This window comes from Trachemys scripta, chromosome 9 (genome assembly GCF_013100865.1).
Source record: "Trachemys scripta elegans isolate TJP31775 chromosome 9, CAS_Tse_1.0, whole genome shotgun sequence".
Taxonomy (NCBI): Eukaryota; Metazoa; Chordata; order Testudines; family Emydidae; genus Trachemys; species Trachemys scripta.
The window spans coordinates 2,764,690-2,782,881 of NC_048306.1; the positions used below are offsets into that span (position 1 = coordinate 2,764,690).

Consider the following 18,192-nt stretch of genomic DNA (forward strand, 5'->3'; position numbering starts at 1 on the left):
CTAACTTTCTCAATTATTAGAGTTTCCTTGAGCTGTGTGATACAAAAAAAAAGTATAGATTTTATGTATAAAAATGTATGTTTGGTATTTAAAATTATACTGATCTCAAGAACACAATACTTTAATATTAATGTGTTTCTAAAAAAGTTACTGGGCAAGTTTAACATCAGATCATCAAATGCTAACTTTATTTTTATTTAGAATACAATTAATGCCTTTCTCGTGCACATTATGTACAATATCATGGGTGGGATACAGCTAACAGTTTCAATGCAAGAATACAAATGAAGACCCGACCCCTTGTAGACTTTAAATACCTTTTTTAGAATACAAATTGGTAACTATCAATAACAGACAAACATTTTTATCCAAACCAAGAAATATCACTCTTCAGCTAGTATCTTGCACTGCATATTTAAAAACAAAAACAAAAACTAACTAAATTTTGGAAATGCAAGTTTATAATGGAAGAGCTAAATTTAATCTTACCCCACGACCTTACAGATTCTTATGCATGTGAGTAACTATGTGAGGAGTATCACTGAACTCACCAGGACTACTCACATGTGTTTGCAGAATCAATCAGTAGTATGTAAAGTTAACAAATAAATGAGAACTGCGTAATTATTTGCTTTCTGCAGGATAAGCAAATAAACTGTAGAAGACTGAGATTTTCTCAAAGTCTGGATAATTTTCAAAAGATTTAATATCAAAAGGAACACTGATTTTTTAATTTGGTTGTTAGCAGAGGTCTATTTCCAAACGAAGTGTCAGAGTATCCTGTGGCACCTTATAGACTAACAGATGTATTGGAGCATGAACTTTCGTGGGTGAATACCCACTTCGTCAGACGCGAAATGGGTATTCACCCATGAAAGCTTATGCTCCAATACATCTGTTAGTCTATGAGATGCCACAGGACTCTCTGTTGCTTTTTACAGATCCAGACTAATATGGCTACCCCTCTGATACTTGTCAGAGTATGGATTTTAGCCGAATAAAACATTCGGTTTCTTCACCTTTTTTTTTTTTTTTAAAAATACCCTAGATTGAATATACTTGTTAAAAACCCACAAATTTTCCCAATTACTTTATTCCCATTGCAATAAAAAGTATGACCCAATCAGCATATACCACATCCTCATACTAATTTGAAATACTGTATGCACAACTGTACAGCAGAAGACCAGAGGGGGGGGGGGGGGGGGGGGGGGAAGAGGGGAATTGCCAGTAAACTGGCAGGTAATTAAAAGTTGACTGGATTCTTTAGACCAATTCACATGGTCCAGGATATTGTATAGTTTAAGGGTAGAGGAAATAAAACGTTTAGTATTCAAACCTACAAACTATGCATAAACAGCAGAATGAAGGCCCTTCTTCACTCTCCTCCCAAACGTATCTAGCTCTCTTGCAACTAGCAGAATTTACATTTAATCATGCATGTGATGCCATTAGGTAACTAATTCAGCTGGCTAAAAAGCCTCACAGAATTGATGGAGATGCCTCGTTTTGCCACTTTTCCTGCAACCACCTTCTTAAGTAAGCCCTTATCCAATTTACCACAGAGGAATAATAGTACTGATTACAGCAGGAGACTAGAAGTCAACTCACTTAGTCTGCAACTGCCTCTGTGGCCTTCAGCAACTTACTCTCAGTTTTTCTATGTTAAATGTTTATAGGCCAAATTTGTTTTAAACTTGAGTACCCAACACCAGGCAATTGTGTAAAACACCAAAAATGTTCAGAGGTTGTCAGCACCTGAAGTCACCTCCCTGCAACTTCAGTGGCAATTTTGAACACTCAGAACCTCTGAAAATTAGGTAACTAAATAAATGGTTGATTTTTACCAACACCCAAGTTGTAAATTTTAATCCGGATGCTTATATTCTTCACAGAAAAACTGATATTTCAATGTATGCTTGTGAAACACTTTGCATTCTGTTGAAAATGTTGTAAGTGAAACATTAAACATGGTTTATACTCTCTAGATTGAATAAATGATGCCTCAAAATGTAAGTGACCTAATAAATATACTTAATAAATAGGGCAAAAATCTGTGTCTTTAAAGCAATAATCAATGTTTACTAATATGCAAGGCTAATTGTGGTGAGATTCCCTACCGGCAACAGGCAAAAAAACCCTCCATTTTTGGAAAGGTTTCGATACCAGTTAGCTCAATTTATTAAAGTGAAATAACTTGTGACAACACCGAAATGCTGCAGAGGTGAGAGAATCCCAGGTGGCGGGGGAGGGAGGACTTAGTTCAGGCTTTATTCTGAATTCTTGATGTGACAATTCTGTGATTACTACTACAAGAGCATTAATTTCTCCCCCTCCGACTCTTAGGGTAGGTCTGCACCTCATGTCATGTGACTGTAGCTTGTGTACACACATCCCAGCTAGCTGTAATCCAGGGCTTCCGCACAACCTAGCTGCCTACAGAAACGTCTACACTGCAAGCCCTATGGCAGCACGCAGAGTACATACAAAGCATGTCCCCCTAGCACAGCTACAAAGAGCAGTGTAGCTGGTGAGGCACTGTTTAGGCAAGTAAAGACATGCCTGAACCCTGTGGTTATGTACCCTACGCATCTCTCTACAAGAACAAGCAATGCCTCCCCTGTCCACACAGCTATTTTTAGCAGTGTAGTGTCCTGCTGCCAGAGTCCTTCCCCATCACAGGGAAAGGCTCGCTAGAGCAGCTACTCACTGCTGGAGCCTTTCACTCATGTGTAGTTATACCCCATGGTGTGGACGCAGCTTGCTTTTTACTGTAACACATAGCTACATGTACCCTATACACTGCCAATCACATTCACTGTCGACGTCTACCTTATATAACTATCCAGGGTTCTAGGCAGGCTTGTACATCCCGAGTTGAAGCCCATGTTGTGGTACCCAGCAAGCTAGATACAGCCAATTTGGATAGGTCTACACAACAGGACTGCTATGCAGGCATACCCTTAGGGCTGTAAGGAAAATTTCAACTAGCACTCAAGAGATTGCTACTTCCATTCAAATGGAGGCCAACAATACACCAAAGTCCTTCTGTCACCATAAACTGAACTGTGAATATTTCCTCCATCATCCTTACATGTTAGCAGTTAGTCTCAAAGATCAGCATCTTAGCTACCATGAGATAAATCAGAGGTAACTTATGTCAACCCTGTATCTAGTTCTCAACTCTAGGGTATTCTTGAGTTTTGGTGAATGCCAAATTCTTCATGTGTCACTGAAAAAGAACTGTAACTTTCACATAAGCCATGTTGGCATCAGAAATAACTTTTAGTCACATCCTCTCTTGAGCGATGAGGAAAGGGGAGAGCAGTTACCAGGAAGGAGCGAGCAGGGACAGTGCCTTGGGGGGTGGGGGGAGGCAAAGCAGGGGCGGAGTGTTGGAAGAGGTGGCTGGAGGGTTCTGGTTTTGAGAAATTAGGAAGTTGGCAACCCTAACCCTAACAACATCTCCAAAAGCCATCTTTCTTTGACTTCTACACAGCTAAATTTGATCTATTTCAATTGACTACTGAAAACTCCTTTCTGGTCTAGACAAATGCCACATTGCCCCTCTGCCCTTAAATTCATTTAAACACGGGGGCAAACATCTTCCTGGATTGTCATCTCATGCATGATAACCCTCATTCTGTGTATCCCTCCAGGGGCACCTCCTCTTCCACCACATGAAGAATGAACTATTTGTATTCTGTATTTAGGCCCTTAGGGCTTAGCTCTACCCCATTTCTTACATGGTACAGAGTCATCTATGCCCTCTTCTGCCACACCAGGCATGTCAGCCTTTATTTTCCATTAGTCAAACTGCCCAACAAGCAAAGCCATGCTTTTGCCCATACAACCCCTTATATATGGGAGGAGCTCCCTTTAAAAATCCATAAATGCACTACATTCTTCTTCTTCACATCTCACCTTAACTCACCTAGGCTGTGGTGCCTGCTTACAAGACACTTAACGGACTGGCAGTTGGTGTGCTGTTATCGCTGCTTATTGTGGTTATAATGACCTCCTCCCCCACCTCCACCTGTTCTCTCTTATACTTGGTTTGTAAACTCCTTGAAGGCAGAAACAGTCTTTTCATTTTGTTTGCACAGTGCCCATGAGAGTGGGATCATGAACTCCAGCTGAAATCTCCTTACACTACTGTAATACCTGAACAATGGAGCTCTCTGCAGGTTGAAGAATATCGAACTGAATTGGTGTACACTTTTCATATTTAAGGGCTAGATTTTTTTTTTAAATGAAAGCTTTGATTCTGCAGAGCTTGAAGATTCAAGATTCCCACTTGCCCAGAGCTAGTAGATTTTTCAAGCTGCTATACCCTGTCTTTAAAAAAGCAGATGAACTCAAAGCCTTTCTTATTTAATTACAATGGTCATTTAATTAGTAACAGTGATTTAAAAATTAGAAATTGAGTAAAGCCAAAGTACTTTTACAAAAAAGACTGTTTTTAACCTCTCGTTAACCAGGACAGCCAGGTTAACATACTACAGGCAAGCATCACAAACACGGGTAAGTGGTAACTATTAATGCAGCACTTTATATTTCCAAAACCCTGTACAAATAATTGAAAACATGACACGAGATGCAAGTTAATGGCTGAGCACTCGGCCAGCATGATAGTAGTATATAAAGATCTCTCTTACAGAGGGTATTATGTTCTGAAGTCAAATGTAAATCCTACATTGTATTATGATATTTACTATGTCAGGTCACTTATCAGTGACTACTATGGAGACATGAGAAAAACATTTTCAGAACCATTTTACCAGCAGCTATAATCTTTGAAGGTTTTTCACTACCACTTTTTCCTTCAGTAAGAGGAGTGTTTGAAATTAAAATATACAATTTTTAGAAACCATTTTCTCAGGATTTCTCTACTCAAGATTCAAAACACTGAAGAGTGCTTCCCTCTGTGCTGCGATAAGCCAAGGTCTATAATTTAAGGAAGTGTCTGGCATTCACATCATCAGCAGACTTCACAGTTCACACTAACGTGCATTCAGGTTCAGCATTTAACATATGTATAGTCAATAAAGCATTCTATGTTGAGGAAATCTGAACAGATATTCTATTGATCACAAGTGATATTTCAGGAAATAAACACCTAAAATTTGGTTTTACTCTACTAGAATAGTCCATTGAACTGAACTATGTTATACAAAACCTTTTTTTTTTTTTAAGATGGTACATATAATTTTAAATAAAGTTATGCATAAACCATTACACTAAAAGCTAGCTTTTACAGCAAGACTTTTTTTTAAAAGCAAATTTAAGCATCCAATTCATTAAGTAGTTCAAAGTTGAATTATTAATACCAAGGACAAGAGTTAACACTGAAAACAAAAGATAGCAATGTGAATAACAGACCTTTGTAACCCTTGTTGCCTGCCCCTCCTCTCATTATATGCCTTGAAATCATCCAGTACAGTATCATGAACATTCCATAATCCAAAAATCTTTATTTCATGGTAGATGTAGCAGTCTTGTATTTAACAAAATAAGACATCTTACATATAACAAAATAAGCCTCAAAAGCTGTTTAGTAAATAAAAAACAATATACACTTTGTACTGCCATGGAATACTAAAAGCTTGAAATTGCTCTTGACAAATCCAGCTGCTATGCAGTATTTGCATTTGGTCTAACACAACACGCTCCTGGGCTGCCGAGCTAAAAATTGGATTATTTCATTGTCTAAGTACGTAGGCGTCTGTACCCTAAAGGATCTTGGCTTTCAAGTCAATCCATGTCTGAGAATCAGACTGCATAACTTGAACTCTCCAACAGCCACAGTCTGGCAACAAGAAACATCAGACAAACCAAGTAATTCTGCTCCTCTGGACAAATTTTAAAGGAAGATTTATGCAAAATAGAAGTTTAAAATAAAAACTGCCTGCTTATTCACACAGCAACTAAGTACTGAGCTGTAGATAGACTCCATACAAAAAGTACAATGGAACTTGTGTTTCAGACTGTGCTATTTCACTCAAATAAATCAATAAGATTCAGGCATATAACCAGGGCCAGTGGGAAATACTCTGATCCTGATTTTATCTACTTTTTAAAAATACCTCTGCTTGCAAAAAGAACAAGGAGTACTTGTGGCACCTTAGAGACTGACAAATTTATTTGGCATAAGCTTTCATGGGCTAAAACCCACTTCATCAGATGCATGGAGTGGAAAATACAGTAGGAAGATATATATATATATACACACACACACACACACACACACACACACAGAGGACATGAAAAAATGGGTGTTGCCATGCCAACACTAACAAGACTAATCAATTAAGATGGGCTATTATCAGCAGGAGGAATAAAAACTTTTGTAGTGATAATCAGGATGGCCTATTTCAAACAGTTGAAAAGAAGGTGCGAGTAACAGGAGGGGGAAATTAGCATGGGGAAATAATATTTACTTTGTGTAACAACCCATCCACTCCCAGTCTTTATTCAAGCCTAATTTAATGGTGTCCAGTTTGCAAATTCCAATTCTGCAGTTTCTTGTTGGAGTCTGTTTTTGAAGTTTTTTTGTTGAAGAATTGCGACTTTTAGGTCTGTTACTGAGTGACCAGGGAGGTTGAAGTGTTCTCCGACTGGTTTTTGAACGTTATAATTCTTGACATCTGATTTGTGTCCATTTATTCTTTTGGTAGAGACTGTCCAGTTTGGCCAATGTACATGGCAGAGGGGCATTGCTGGCACATGATGGCATATATCACATTGGTAGATGTGCAAGTGAATGAGCCTCTGATGGTGGCTGATGTGATTAGATCCTATGATGGTGTCCCTTGAATAGATATGTGGACAGAGTTGGCAACGGGCTTTGTTGCAAGGATAGGTTCCTGGGTTAGTGTTTTTGTTGTGTGGTGTGTAGTTGCTGGTGAGTATTTGCTTCAGGTTGGGGGGGGCTGTCTGTTAGCAAAGACTGGGCTGTCTCCCAAGATCTGGGAGAGTGAGGGATTGTCCTTCAGGATAGGTTGTAGATCCTTGATGATGCGCTGGAGAGATTTTAGTTGGGGGCTGAAGCTGACAGCTAGTGGCATTCTGTTACTTTCTTTGTTGGGCCTGTCCTGGAGTAGGTGACTTCTGGGTATTCTTCTGGCTCTGGCAATCTGTTTCTTCACTTCAGTACGGGGGTACTGTAGTTTTAAGAATGCTTGTTAGTGATCTTGTAGGTGTTTGTCTCTGTCTGAGGGATTGGAGCAAATGCGGTTGTATCTTAGAGCTTGGCTGTAGACAATGGATCGTGTAATGTCTGGATGAAAGCTGGAGGCATGTAGGTAAGTATAGCGGTCAGTAGGTTTCCGGTACAGGGTAGTGTTTAGGTGACTATCGCTTATTAGCACTGTAGTGTCCGGAGTGGCTCTCTTGTTACGTACTAAATGAAATTTAAACTCAATTTTACTAGAGACTGCTTTCCGAATATACTAATGTTTTCAACTGGCAGTGCAGAAAACTAGCAATCACGAAACATCCCCATTTAAACTGAGAGATTTTCTTGACAGTATTTTTGGGACCATTATTTTACTAACCTCCTAATCCAAGGCAAACAAAAAACACAGAAGGATTCACTTTATGCAGATGTAAGGGATGGGCGGAAGAAGGGTTTTATTAAGTAATGCTTTGCCTTATGAGCAATATTGCCAAGAGGCCCAAATCAAAAGTGGGGATTGCTGCACTAGGCCCTCTAAAAACACGTTGGGAGACATATATGGGCCTTGTTTCTAAGGGTTTAGAGTCAAATTTATATTTCCCCATAACTCTGTATTAATCCCTGACAAACTTACCTTTTCCTAGCTTCTTTGCCTCCCAATTTTTTTTTGTCATCCTTGTTTGGGCCACAAAACTTTGAGTTGTCATAAAATCATACAAATGTGGAGCTGGAAGAGACCTTAGATGTTATTTAGGCTTCCGCCCTCTGCTGGAGCAAGATTAAGTATACCTAAACTAGTGGTTTCCAAAGTGAGATACTCAGACCCCCAGGAGTCCACCATGAACATAAGAACAGCCATACTGGGTCAGATCAATGGTCTGTCTAGCCCAGTATCCTGTCTTCCAACAGTGGACAGTGCCAGATGTTTCAGAAGGAACAAACAGAACAGGACAATTATTCATCCCTTGTCATCCAGTCCCACCTTCTGGGAGTCTGAGGCTAGGTACACCCAGAGAACAGGGTTGCATCCCTGACCATCTTGGCTAATATCCATTGATGGACCTATCCTTGATGAACTTATCTAGTTCTTTTTTGAATCCCATTATATTTTGGCCTTGAAAACATCCCCTGGCAATGAGTTCCACAGGGTGGCTGTGTATTGTGTGAAGAAGCACTTCCTCATGTGTATTTAATACCTGCTGTCTATTAATTTCTTTGAGACTCCTGGTTGTTGCGTCACGTGAAGGGATAAATAACACTTCCCTATTCATGGTTTTATAAGACCTCTATCACATCCTCCCTTAGTCATCTATTTTCTAAGATGAACCCTCCCAGTCCTTTTAATCTCTCCTCATACAGAAGCCGTTTCATACCTGTAATCAATTTTGTTGCCCTTCTCTGTACCTTTTCCATTTCTTATATATTTGGGCGGTGGGGGGATGGGCTGACCAGAACTGCACACAGAATTCAAGGTGTGGCTGCACCCTATACAGTGGCATTATGATATTTACTCTATTATCTACCCCTTTCCTAATGATTCCAAACACTGTTAGCTTTTTTGACTACTGCTCCACACTGAGCGGATGTTTTCACAGGGTTATGCGGGGGTTTGGAGTACTGCAGTAGGGCACACCAGAATGGTAATCTGTAACTTTTACCGTTGGCAGGACAAGATTTTGCACTACATTTTTCTTTTGGTTCCTTTGTGAGTCTTATTTTAACTATTTTTTTAAATAGTAAAGTAACCTAACTAATAGAAGAAAAACATGAAATTTATGAATATTAAATGAAAGGGGGCTTGAGAAATTTAATCAGGTGCCAAAGGGGTCCTTGGCAGAAAAAGTTTCACAACCACTGAGCTAAACCATCCCTGACAGGTGTTTTTCTATAGGATTTTACCTCTCCTTTTCATTCTTGGCTATTTTCAAATTTGTAATCTGGCACCTACCCTTCTATAAGAATAGGGGAAAGTACTGAAATATCTACTGCTATAAGCTACTGCATATGTTGCCTGGCAGGGCCAAACCCTGGACTCCTACTTCTTGGACCATGCAGTAATAAAAGGCAGAGAGTCTTTACTGTCTGATGAAGTTTTCAGTTGGGTGTGGGGGTGTAAGAACATGAGAACAGCCATTCTGAGTCAGACCAATGGTCCATCTAGCCCCAGAGCCTGTCTGTTGACAGTGGCCAGAGCCAGATACTTTGGAGGGAATGAACAGAACAGGGCAATCACCCCATGACCCATCCAGTCCCAGCTTTTGGCAATTGGAGGTTTTGGGACTCCAAGAACGGTGTTCCGTCCCTGACCATCTTGGCTAATAGCCATTGATCGACCTACTCTCCATGAACTTATAACAGTTTAAAAAAAGAATTAGATATGTCTGGCCTTCACAGCATCCCCTGGCAACAAGTTCACTGTGTGTTGTGTGAAGAAGTACTTCCTTTAGTTTGTTTTAAATCTGCTGCCTATTCATTTCATTGAGCGACCCCGGTTCTTGTACCCCTTTACATAACACTTCCCCATTCACTTTCTCCCCATCATTCATGATTTTATAGAGCTCTATCATATCCCCCTTAATCATCTCTCTTCTAAGCTGAACAGTCCCAATCTTTTTAAACACTCCTCACATGAAAGCTGTTCCATACCCTTAGTAATTGTTGTCATTCTCTGTACTTTTTCCATTTCCAATATATCTTTTTTTGAGACGGGGTGACCAGAAATGCACCCACTTTCAAGGTGGGGGTATACTATGATTTATATGGGGGCCTGATAGTTTGTCTTGTTACCAGTCCCTTTCCTAATGGTTCTTAACATTCTTAGCTTTATTGACTGCCACTGCCCAGTGAGTAGATGGTTTTAAAAAACTATCCACAATGACTCCAAGATCTCATTCTTGAGTGGCAACAGCTAATTTAGACCCCATCATTTTATATGTATAGTTGGGATTATGTTTTCCAATGTGCATTACTTTGCATTTATCCACATTGAATTTCATCTGCCATTTTGGTGTCCAGTCACCCAGTTTTGAGAGATCCTTTTGTAACTCTTTGCAGTCAGCCTTGGACTTAACTATCTTGAGTAATTCTGTATATCTGCAAACTTTGCCACTTCACTGTTTATCCCTTTTTCCAGATCATTTAAGAATACCTTGAACAGCACTAGTCCCCATACACATTCTTGGGGGCCTCACTATACCTCTCTCCATTCTGAAAACAGACCATTTATTCCTACCCTTTGTTTCCTGTCTTTTAAGCAGTTACTGATCCATGGAAGGACCTGCTCCCTTATCCTGTGACTGCTAAAGAGCTTTTTGGGATAAAAGCCTGTCAAAGGCTTTCTGAAAGTTCAAGTACACTAATATCCATTGGATCACCTTGGCTCACGTTTGTTGAGCCCCTCAAAGAATTCTGATATTGATGAAGCATGCTTTCCCTTTACAAAAGCCTTGTCAACTCTTCCCCAACATATCATGTTCATCTCTGTGTCTGATCATTCTGGTTTTTTTTACTATAGTTTTAACTAATTTACCTAGTACTGAAGTTAGACTAATGGTCATGTAATTGCCAGGATCATCTCTGCTGTGCTTGCTCTTTTTTTTTTTTTAAACTCTGCATTACAGGGGCTATCCGCCATTATCTAGTGCAGAGGCTGATTTAAGGAATAGGTTTCATACCACAGTTAGTAGTTCTGCAATTTCATACGAATTTCTTCAAAACTCTTGAGTAAATACCATCTGGTCCTGGGGACTCACTACGGTATAACACATCAATTTGTTACAAAGACTCCTCTGACATCTCAATCTCAGAGTTCCTCAAATTTCTCACCTAAAAATAATGGCTCAGGAATCTCCCTCCCATCCTCTGCAGTGAAGGCAGATGTAAAAAAATACATTTAGCTTCTCCGTAACAGCCTTGTCTTCTCTGAGTGCTCCTTTAGCACCTTGATCTTCCAGTGGCCCCACTGATTCTTTGGCAGACTTTCTGCTTCTGCTGTACTTGAAATTTGCTGTTAGCAAAAGACACAGAAACTAGTTGCTCTTCAGTTCTTTTTGGCCTTCCTAATTATACCTGACTTGCCAGAGTTTATGCTCCTTTCTATTTTCCTCACAAGTATTTGTCTTCCAATTTTTAAAAGGATGCCTTTTTGACTCTAATAGCTTATTTTGCTCAGTTTAGCCATGGTGGCATATTTGGGGGGGGGGGGGGGGGGGAGGGGAAGAAGAGATTCATATTGTTTGAGCTTCTAATGATGTTTTTTAAAAAAGTTTCCATGCAGCTTGCAGGCACTTCACTCCTGTGACTGTTCATTTTAATTTTTGTTGAACTAGCTTCCTCATTGTATAGTTCCCCTTTTTAATGTAAATGCTACTTTGGGGGTTTCTTTGGCATTTCCCCTCTCCCCCCAAATTAAGAAGTGCCTCTCACCTTGTGGGTTCCAGGACTAGCTTTTCTAAGAAGCGGTCATTAATGGTGCCTAAAAAATTTATTTCTGCATCCCATCCTGATGTGACATGTACCCAGTCAAAATGGAGATAATTGAAATACCCTGTTATTGGTTTTCTGGTTTTGTATCCTCTCTATTCTCCCTGAGCATTTCACAATCACTACCGCCATCCTGGTCAGGTGGTCAGTACTATAGTCCTACTCCTATACTCTTATTATTCAAGCATGAAATTTCCATCCACAGAGTCTCTATGGTACTGCTTTATTCAGTTAAGATTTTTACTGTATTTGCCTCTATGCTCTGTCACATATAGTGGCACTTCCCAATCAGTGTAACCTACTCTGTCATAGAATCATAGAATATCAGGGTTGAATGGGACCTCAGGAGGTCATCTAGTCCAACCCCCTGCTCAAAGCAGGACCAATCCCCAGACAGATTTTTGCCCCAAATCCCTAAATGGCCCCCTCAAGGATTGAACTCACAACCCTGGGTTTAGCAGGCTAATGCTGAAACCACTGAGCTATTCCTTTTGTACCCTGGTATTATCATGTCTCACTGATTATCATAATTCCACCAAGTTTCTATGGTGCCTATTAGATCAATATTCTCATTTAATACTAGGCACTCAAGTTCACCCATCTTAGCATTTAAACTTTTTGTATTTGTATGCAAGTACTTATAACATTTGTCAATATTTAGTTGTCTGTCTTCATTTGATGTAATCTCCCTGAGAGCATGTGTGTGTATTTATAAATTTAAGTATGGTCCTTATGACTTATTAATGAAGTCTTTGATCAGCAACATTACACATTTTTGATTTGTAAAGTAGAGCAAGTTTATGTGGCAAGATGTATGAAAATCTTAAACTCAATATTTTCCACAGATTTTTTTTGTTGGCCCTGCTGCTAATAAATTTGAAATAAATATTTTTAAAAAATTTAATGGGAAATATGCTATAGAATATGAGGTACTTACATACACATACACCTTAAATGTTCTGCAGAGAGTCTTTGCTTTTCACCCACTATAGGCTTAGACCAGTCAAAGAGCTAGAGCAAGTCAACAGCTATACGGGTATGAATGTAGTTTCATCTGATGAAATAATTAGAGGTATATTAGGCAGAGACCACACTAAAATGGATCCCACTGACAAAGGCAAGATTAACTGAATAGTCCCTTTTGGAAAAAATACACTGCAGCAAAACCACAGAAATGGTAAAAAGCTAAAAGAAAAGAAAAAAAACAAACACATTATCTCTGCTAATTCAAGGGAACTGAGAGTTGGGTTATCTTATTCCGCAGAGTGTCAGACAAACCAATATCAATGAGCCAGGTGCTGTAAGTTATTTTAAGAGAATACATCTTTAGGTAGTTACTAATATTAGGAACAGCCAGAAGACCCGATTATTCCAGTCATCAAATTGAACAGCTTATGTTATGCATGGCATAATTAGAGAGACATTAGAGAGACAAGGCGTATGAGGCAATATCTTTTATTGGACCAACGTCTGTTGTGAGAAACACAAGCTTTTGAGTTTTACTGTCCAACCTGTCAAACTCCCTTAATCTACTGATTACTGTTAGCCACAGCTGAAATAAAGCTTCAAATCATATTACACAAATAAGTCTCCTAATTAGACATGGGCAGATATTAAGGAGAATGAGGAACCCTAATTCAGATGTCAAGCTCAATGGGTGAACCAGAGCCATTAGAACAGAATGCAGTTTCATGCATTTTTAATGTCAGATGTCTTCTTTGCACAACTTTAGGTTCAACACCATCTATCTAGTTCACTCGTGATCTAGCATTAAAAAACGCTGTGAATTTAAGAACTAAATAATACTGCTGAAGGAGGACACATTTATCACCACCACCAGATTTCTATTTTTTAAACTATATTTAAAAAAAAAATTGATTCCAAATTCAGCAAGTACACATTGCAGTGTGAATATATTCATTTATAAATCCATTTTTATTTCTTCAGACATTCAGTAAGTCTTTGAAGCTTGCTTGCTAAATATTTTGAGGTCTCCAGCTTTCTGCAATTTAGATATTACCAAAAACTTTATTTTCTCAAAATAAAATAGTGGTAATACTCACACTTAGATAACATTCACTTTTATAGATCAAGTACATTGTAAAACTGCATAAGCAGCACCACTATTTTACAAAGATACTACAACAGAAGTTAAACTCAAGGTTACCTGGTAAGTCAGTAGCAGAATTGGGAAAAACTCAGATATGCTGGCTCCCACCTCCCAGGACTAATCAGCCTGACCTACAGTTGCCCCACTTTTATTTTATCCTCATACATCTTGATCCATAACAATTTGCAAGAAATGCCACAAAGATATTACCTATTATTGCACCTGTTTATGCTGTCTGAAACAGAATAGTCTTACTGTATGAAATCCAGACAGACTCTTAATGGTGGGTGTCAATATCTGTAATCCTTATCTGCTATATATCTCATTTTAAGAATCAGAGCATACCTGACATAACCATATGTTACTGAAAGCAGAAATCTATTTACTTTATTTAAAAGACTTTAATAGTAACCATTTACCATCTGTGTGCATCAAATGCTAGCATCAAATAACTAGCCCAAATGTTCCTATGCCAAGATTATTTTTCATAGTTAGCCCTGCTTTGAAAATTACTATAGTTAAATGAAGCCAATATTTATAAGTTATGCTGATTCATAGCTGTTCTTTTTCATCAATACATTTATTTGTGGTCTTTTAATTAAAACAAATAGTTTTATAAACTATATGTAGTTAAATAAAATTAGATTCCCCTGATAGTTAGAGAATACTTTAATCCAATCTCAACACATAGTAATTCCAAAGTGTCCAGGCTGATGTGACACTTGTTAACTCACTCTACTTTTCATGAAGCAATTTAAATCAAATTCAAATTTTACTACACTTAACTGTTTTCAGAAATTCAAATTAGAAAATACTGGACTAGAACTATGTTCTCTTAGCCATTTATTTTTCCATGTCATATAAACTGACACTCCCCTCTTGCAAGTGAACAAAGTAGTGCAGGTTGTACAACCTTCATTGAGCCCAGAAATTTACAGTCTGGACTGACCAGAGACTGCTAGAGAGAACGAGGAGTCCTTGTGGCACCTTAGAGACTAACCAATTTATTTGGGCATAAGCTTTCGTGGGCTAGAACCCACTTCATCAGAAGTTATGCTTGTTTCTCTGGGAAGGAGGAGGAAGTAGATTTGTTCTTGCATACATGGGCTACTAGGTAGTGAGAGTTATCTTGGTGTTAACTGGCCACTTCACTTTGAATTGAATGTCTCTGACAATGTGTCTTTACTTATGATAAACAATCTGTTCCACCTTGTATTAGCTGTGACATTTGAGTACATTTCCTAGACCTGTAAAGAAGAGCTCTGTGTAAGTGCGAAAGCTTCTCTCTCACCGATAGAAGCTGGTCCAATAAAAGATCTCTCACCCACTGTGTCGAATATCCTGGGATCAACATGGCTACACCACTTCTTTAAAACATCCTGAGAGCAGAGTCTGGGACACATCTAAATAGCCTCAAATCTTTGAAGAGCAGAGGCAGGAGCTTGAATTTTGAAAACATGTCCCTCTCCATAGTTGAGCACAGAACCTGGTGAGTCAGGACAGAACAAACCAAAACGTGTGCTTGGCCATGTCCTCTGGCAATCAGCAGTTTAACTTTGATAGATTCCTGCAGACCAATTGTGGAAGCTTAGCATAAATGATTCTTTGTGAACAGTCATCATCCACTGAGTGATTACTCTAGACAAAGTATGAGTCTGACTGCCCCTAACTTCCCAGCTAAGCTGAGTCATCTAAAAGATGGAGTATCCCAAATTCATTATTTTGGAGGAAAGACGGGGAGGACAAGTTCTAGAGACTCCACTGCATAAACAGATAGCTCACCACCTTGAACCAGAGACCTGACCTCTACTGGAGTAATGTTTTGAACCTCAGAGATGTGAGAAACCAGATAAGCCACCAGTGGGTACCCTCCTATGTTGAAAAGCACCATCTTGACTGCAGGGGAACCAAAGGCAGGCCCCGAAGAGACAGAAGGATGCTACAGAAGTGGTGGAAAGGGAGGTCGCTTTAGAGGTTGTTCCTCTGCTGGGGGAAGAACAGGAAGGATGTCAAAAAAGCTCTCTGCTAGGAAGAGGTCATGAAGCTGCAGCAGCCTTGTTCCGGTAGGCTAAACTCCGGAGTATAAGAGCGCCCTCACTGAAAAGGAGAAGCATAATGGTAGCACAGCTCCTTTATCTCTATTTCAATATGAAAGCCATCGATGGAATCTCCTCCTTGCTATCCACGCTGATGGCTCCACTGATCAGGATGCAGCTCCTGGTCTTTCTGAACTGATGCTGGGCAGAGAAGTGAGGTGCAGTCACCTAGTTGCTGGCCCCTACTACATTCTACAGTCTGCCAACTATGGCAAGTCCACATGGGCCTTGGCCAGGAAGAATGGGCCCAAGAACACCATGTAAATCAAATCAACCCAATTGACTGATGCTGAAGTCTCCTGGATCAACAAAAGCAGCACTTCCTTCTCCTGATTCATAAGGAATCCAGGTACCAACTAGGGCACTGGAACATAGAAAAACTGTCAGTCAGCCTTCCTGAAATGGCAAGCAGAACCTGAAAGGAGCCAACAGGAAGATGACTGGAAGCCAATACTTTCTTGATTCTTTCTTGACTAAAAGCAAAAGGGAATAACACCCATTGTTTACATTGGCTGAAATCAATCCCCAAATTAGGAAGTCTAGCGTTAATCTAATTTAACACTACTAGGAATGAAATCTGTTTTTTCTATTAGTTCCAGAACAGCGAGCAGAACAATGTTATCCATGAAATTGTGCATGTAGCTCCGAGATGGAGAGGCACAAAATATACTGCTTAAGTCTGTTTTTATCTTAAGACTGGATTCTAGAAGAAAAGGCAGAACCAGCATGGGAATTCAAAATCACATGAAATGGGATCCAAACGAATTAAAAACTGGTTAAGTAATCGCTATACAAGTTTAGAATAATTATAACAAGCTAACAAGAGAATTTTTTATAAAAGTAAAATTCTGGAGTGTGAAGTTCAAGTTCTTATCACTGCACTTAGTCAGTGAGAAAGGAGGGAACGGAGGTGATAGGGGTTAACAAGGCCTCACAATACTTCAGCTCCAGATGCTTAATGCCATGAAGGGGCACTCAAGCTGTCTCAACAGGCACTGCTTTTCTAGAATGTTCCCAGAACTCAACTGCATTTTCCCACCCCACGGTGGGGGATGGGGTGAGAGAGAAAGAAAGAAATTAACTCATGTCCCAAGTGGGAATATTCAGAAGCCACCCTAAGGAACACAGCATGTTTATACTATATGAAAGTAAAATTAAGCAAAATGATAGTATTGCTGTTGGGGGACTCTTCTACTACAAAGTCCTAGAGTAATGCGACAAGATAGTTTTGAGTTGTTACTCTAGGCTACAGTAATATTACTGCTAAGAAATTGCTGGTTCGAAGGAAAGAGCTGCTTGATGACTCAGTATTCCACTGTGGCACTAGGAAGTAGCATACTGACAGAGTTACTGTGTCAAATAAGGCACCAGACCAAGGCTTTGAACACTTGAGGTCATTAAAGAGGACATACATTTTCACAAGAGTAAATGTTTCAGAAAAGTGACCCAAGCACTAGAACTAAATTTATAGATCGTTCCTTTTGCCTTAGAGGCGAAAAGACTATGGTAGTTTTTCTTCACTTCCTGTGAAGAATTGTGGGGTAGTGTCTGTGTCCTGTCATACTGCTGCTGCATTTCAGGGCGTGGGTGAAAAGCTGGTTTTCAGAATGAATGGTATTATCGAATTTTACTATACCAGCTTTGTGTGGTACAAGTCAGAGTCCTCAATCAGAATTAGAGAGAGATTTAATTCATAAATTGACATGGACCTATTAGCAGTAGTGAAGAAATCTCACCCTTAGGTGGCTAATTCAACTCTTCTACCATGGAGCACTGCCACTGAAGATTATTTGAAGGGACTCTTTAAAGTATCTTGTTAATCCTGCCAAAGATCGCCACAGAACAAGCTTCACAGGTTATATATCATTCATATCTATAGAGCAAATTATGTTGCATGGTTAACACTAAAGTTCATCAGTGGATCAGTCACCATAGAAAGGTTACTGCCATCAATGGCTGTTTATCAAACAGTACAGATAATCTATTTTTTAGTTCTACAACTTTAAGACGCCATCCAAACTTCACCTTAAATTGTTTTTCAAGAGTTGCACCTCAAACTCATGTTTTTTCTGAGCTTAATGAGGACTTGAAGAATGATCAATTGTCATAAATGGAAAGCAGATTTAATGCAACATGGAATAAGGAAAAGAAATTCAATTTCATTTCTGTTCCTACACAGTAAAGTTTTGTTTTTAAACACAGTTACTCACAAAGTGTCCCTCCACATCATCCCTGAAAAGCAAAATTATCTTCTGTGCTGTTCATAAACCTGCAGTTGAACATACAAAAAAAAGTGGAGCAGAAAGTCACAGACTGACAGCAAGAAA

At 39.3% G+C, this 18,192-nt stretch overlaps 1 protein-coding gene across 9 annotated transcripts in view; it reads right to left on the reverse strand.

The window, feature by feature from the left end:
- KLHL13 (kelch like family member 13) overlaps nt 1-18,192 on the reverse strand; it is a 138,831-nt gene that overhangs the window by 104,987 nt on the left and 15,652 nt on the right. For 5 of the 9 annotated variants that reach the window (XM_034781000.1, XM_034780993.1, XM_034780994.1 and 2 more), the window contains one exon: nt 18,076-18,134. The exons of 2 other annotated variants lie outside the window; for them this stretch is intronic. In XM_034781000.1, the coding sequence (XP_034636891.1) occupies nt 18,076-18,095 (20 nt within the window). In that variant the 5' untranslated portion in view covers nt 18,096-18,134. Of the gene's footprint in view, nt 1-12,596; nt 12,714-18,075; nt 18,135-18,192 lie in introns of those variants that run through there. 2 more of the 9 variants (XM_034781002.1, XM_034780996.1) reach the window with 1 other exon arrangement.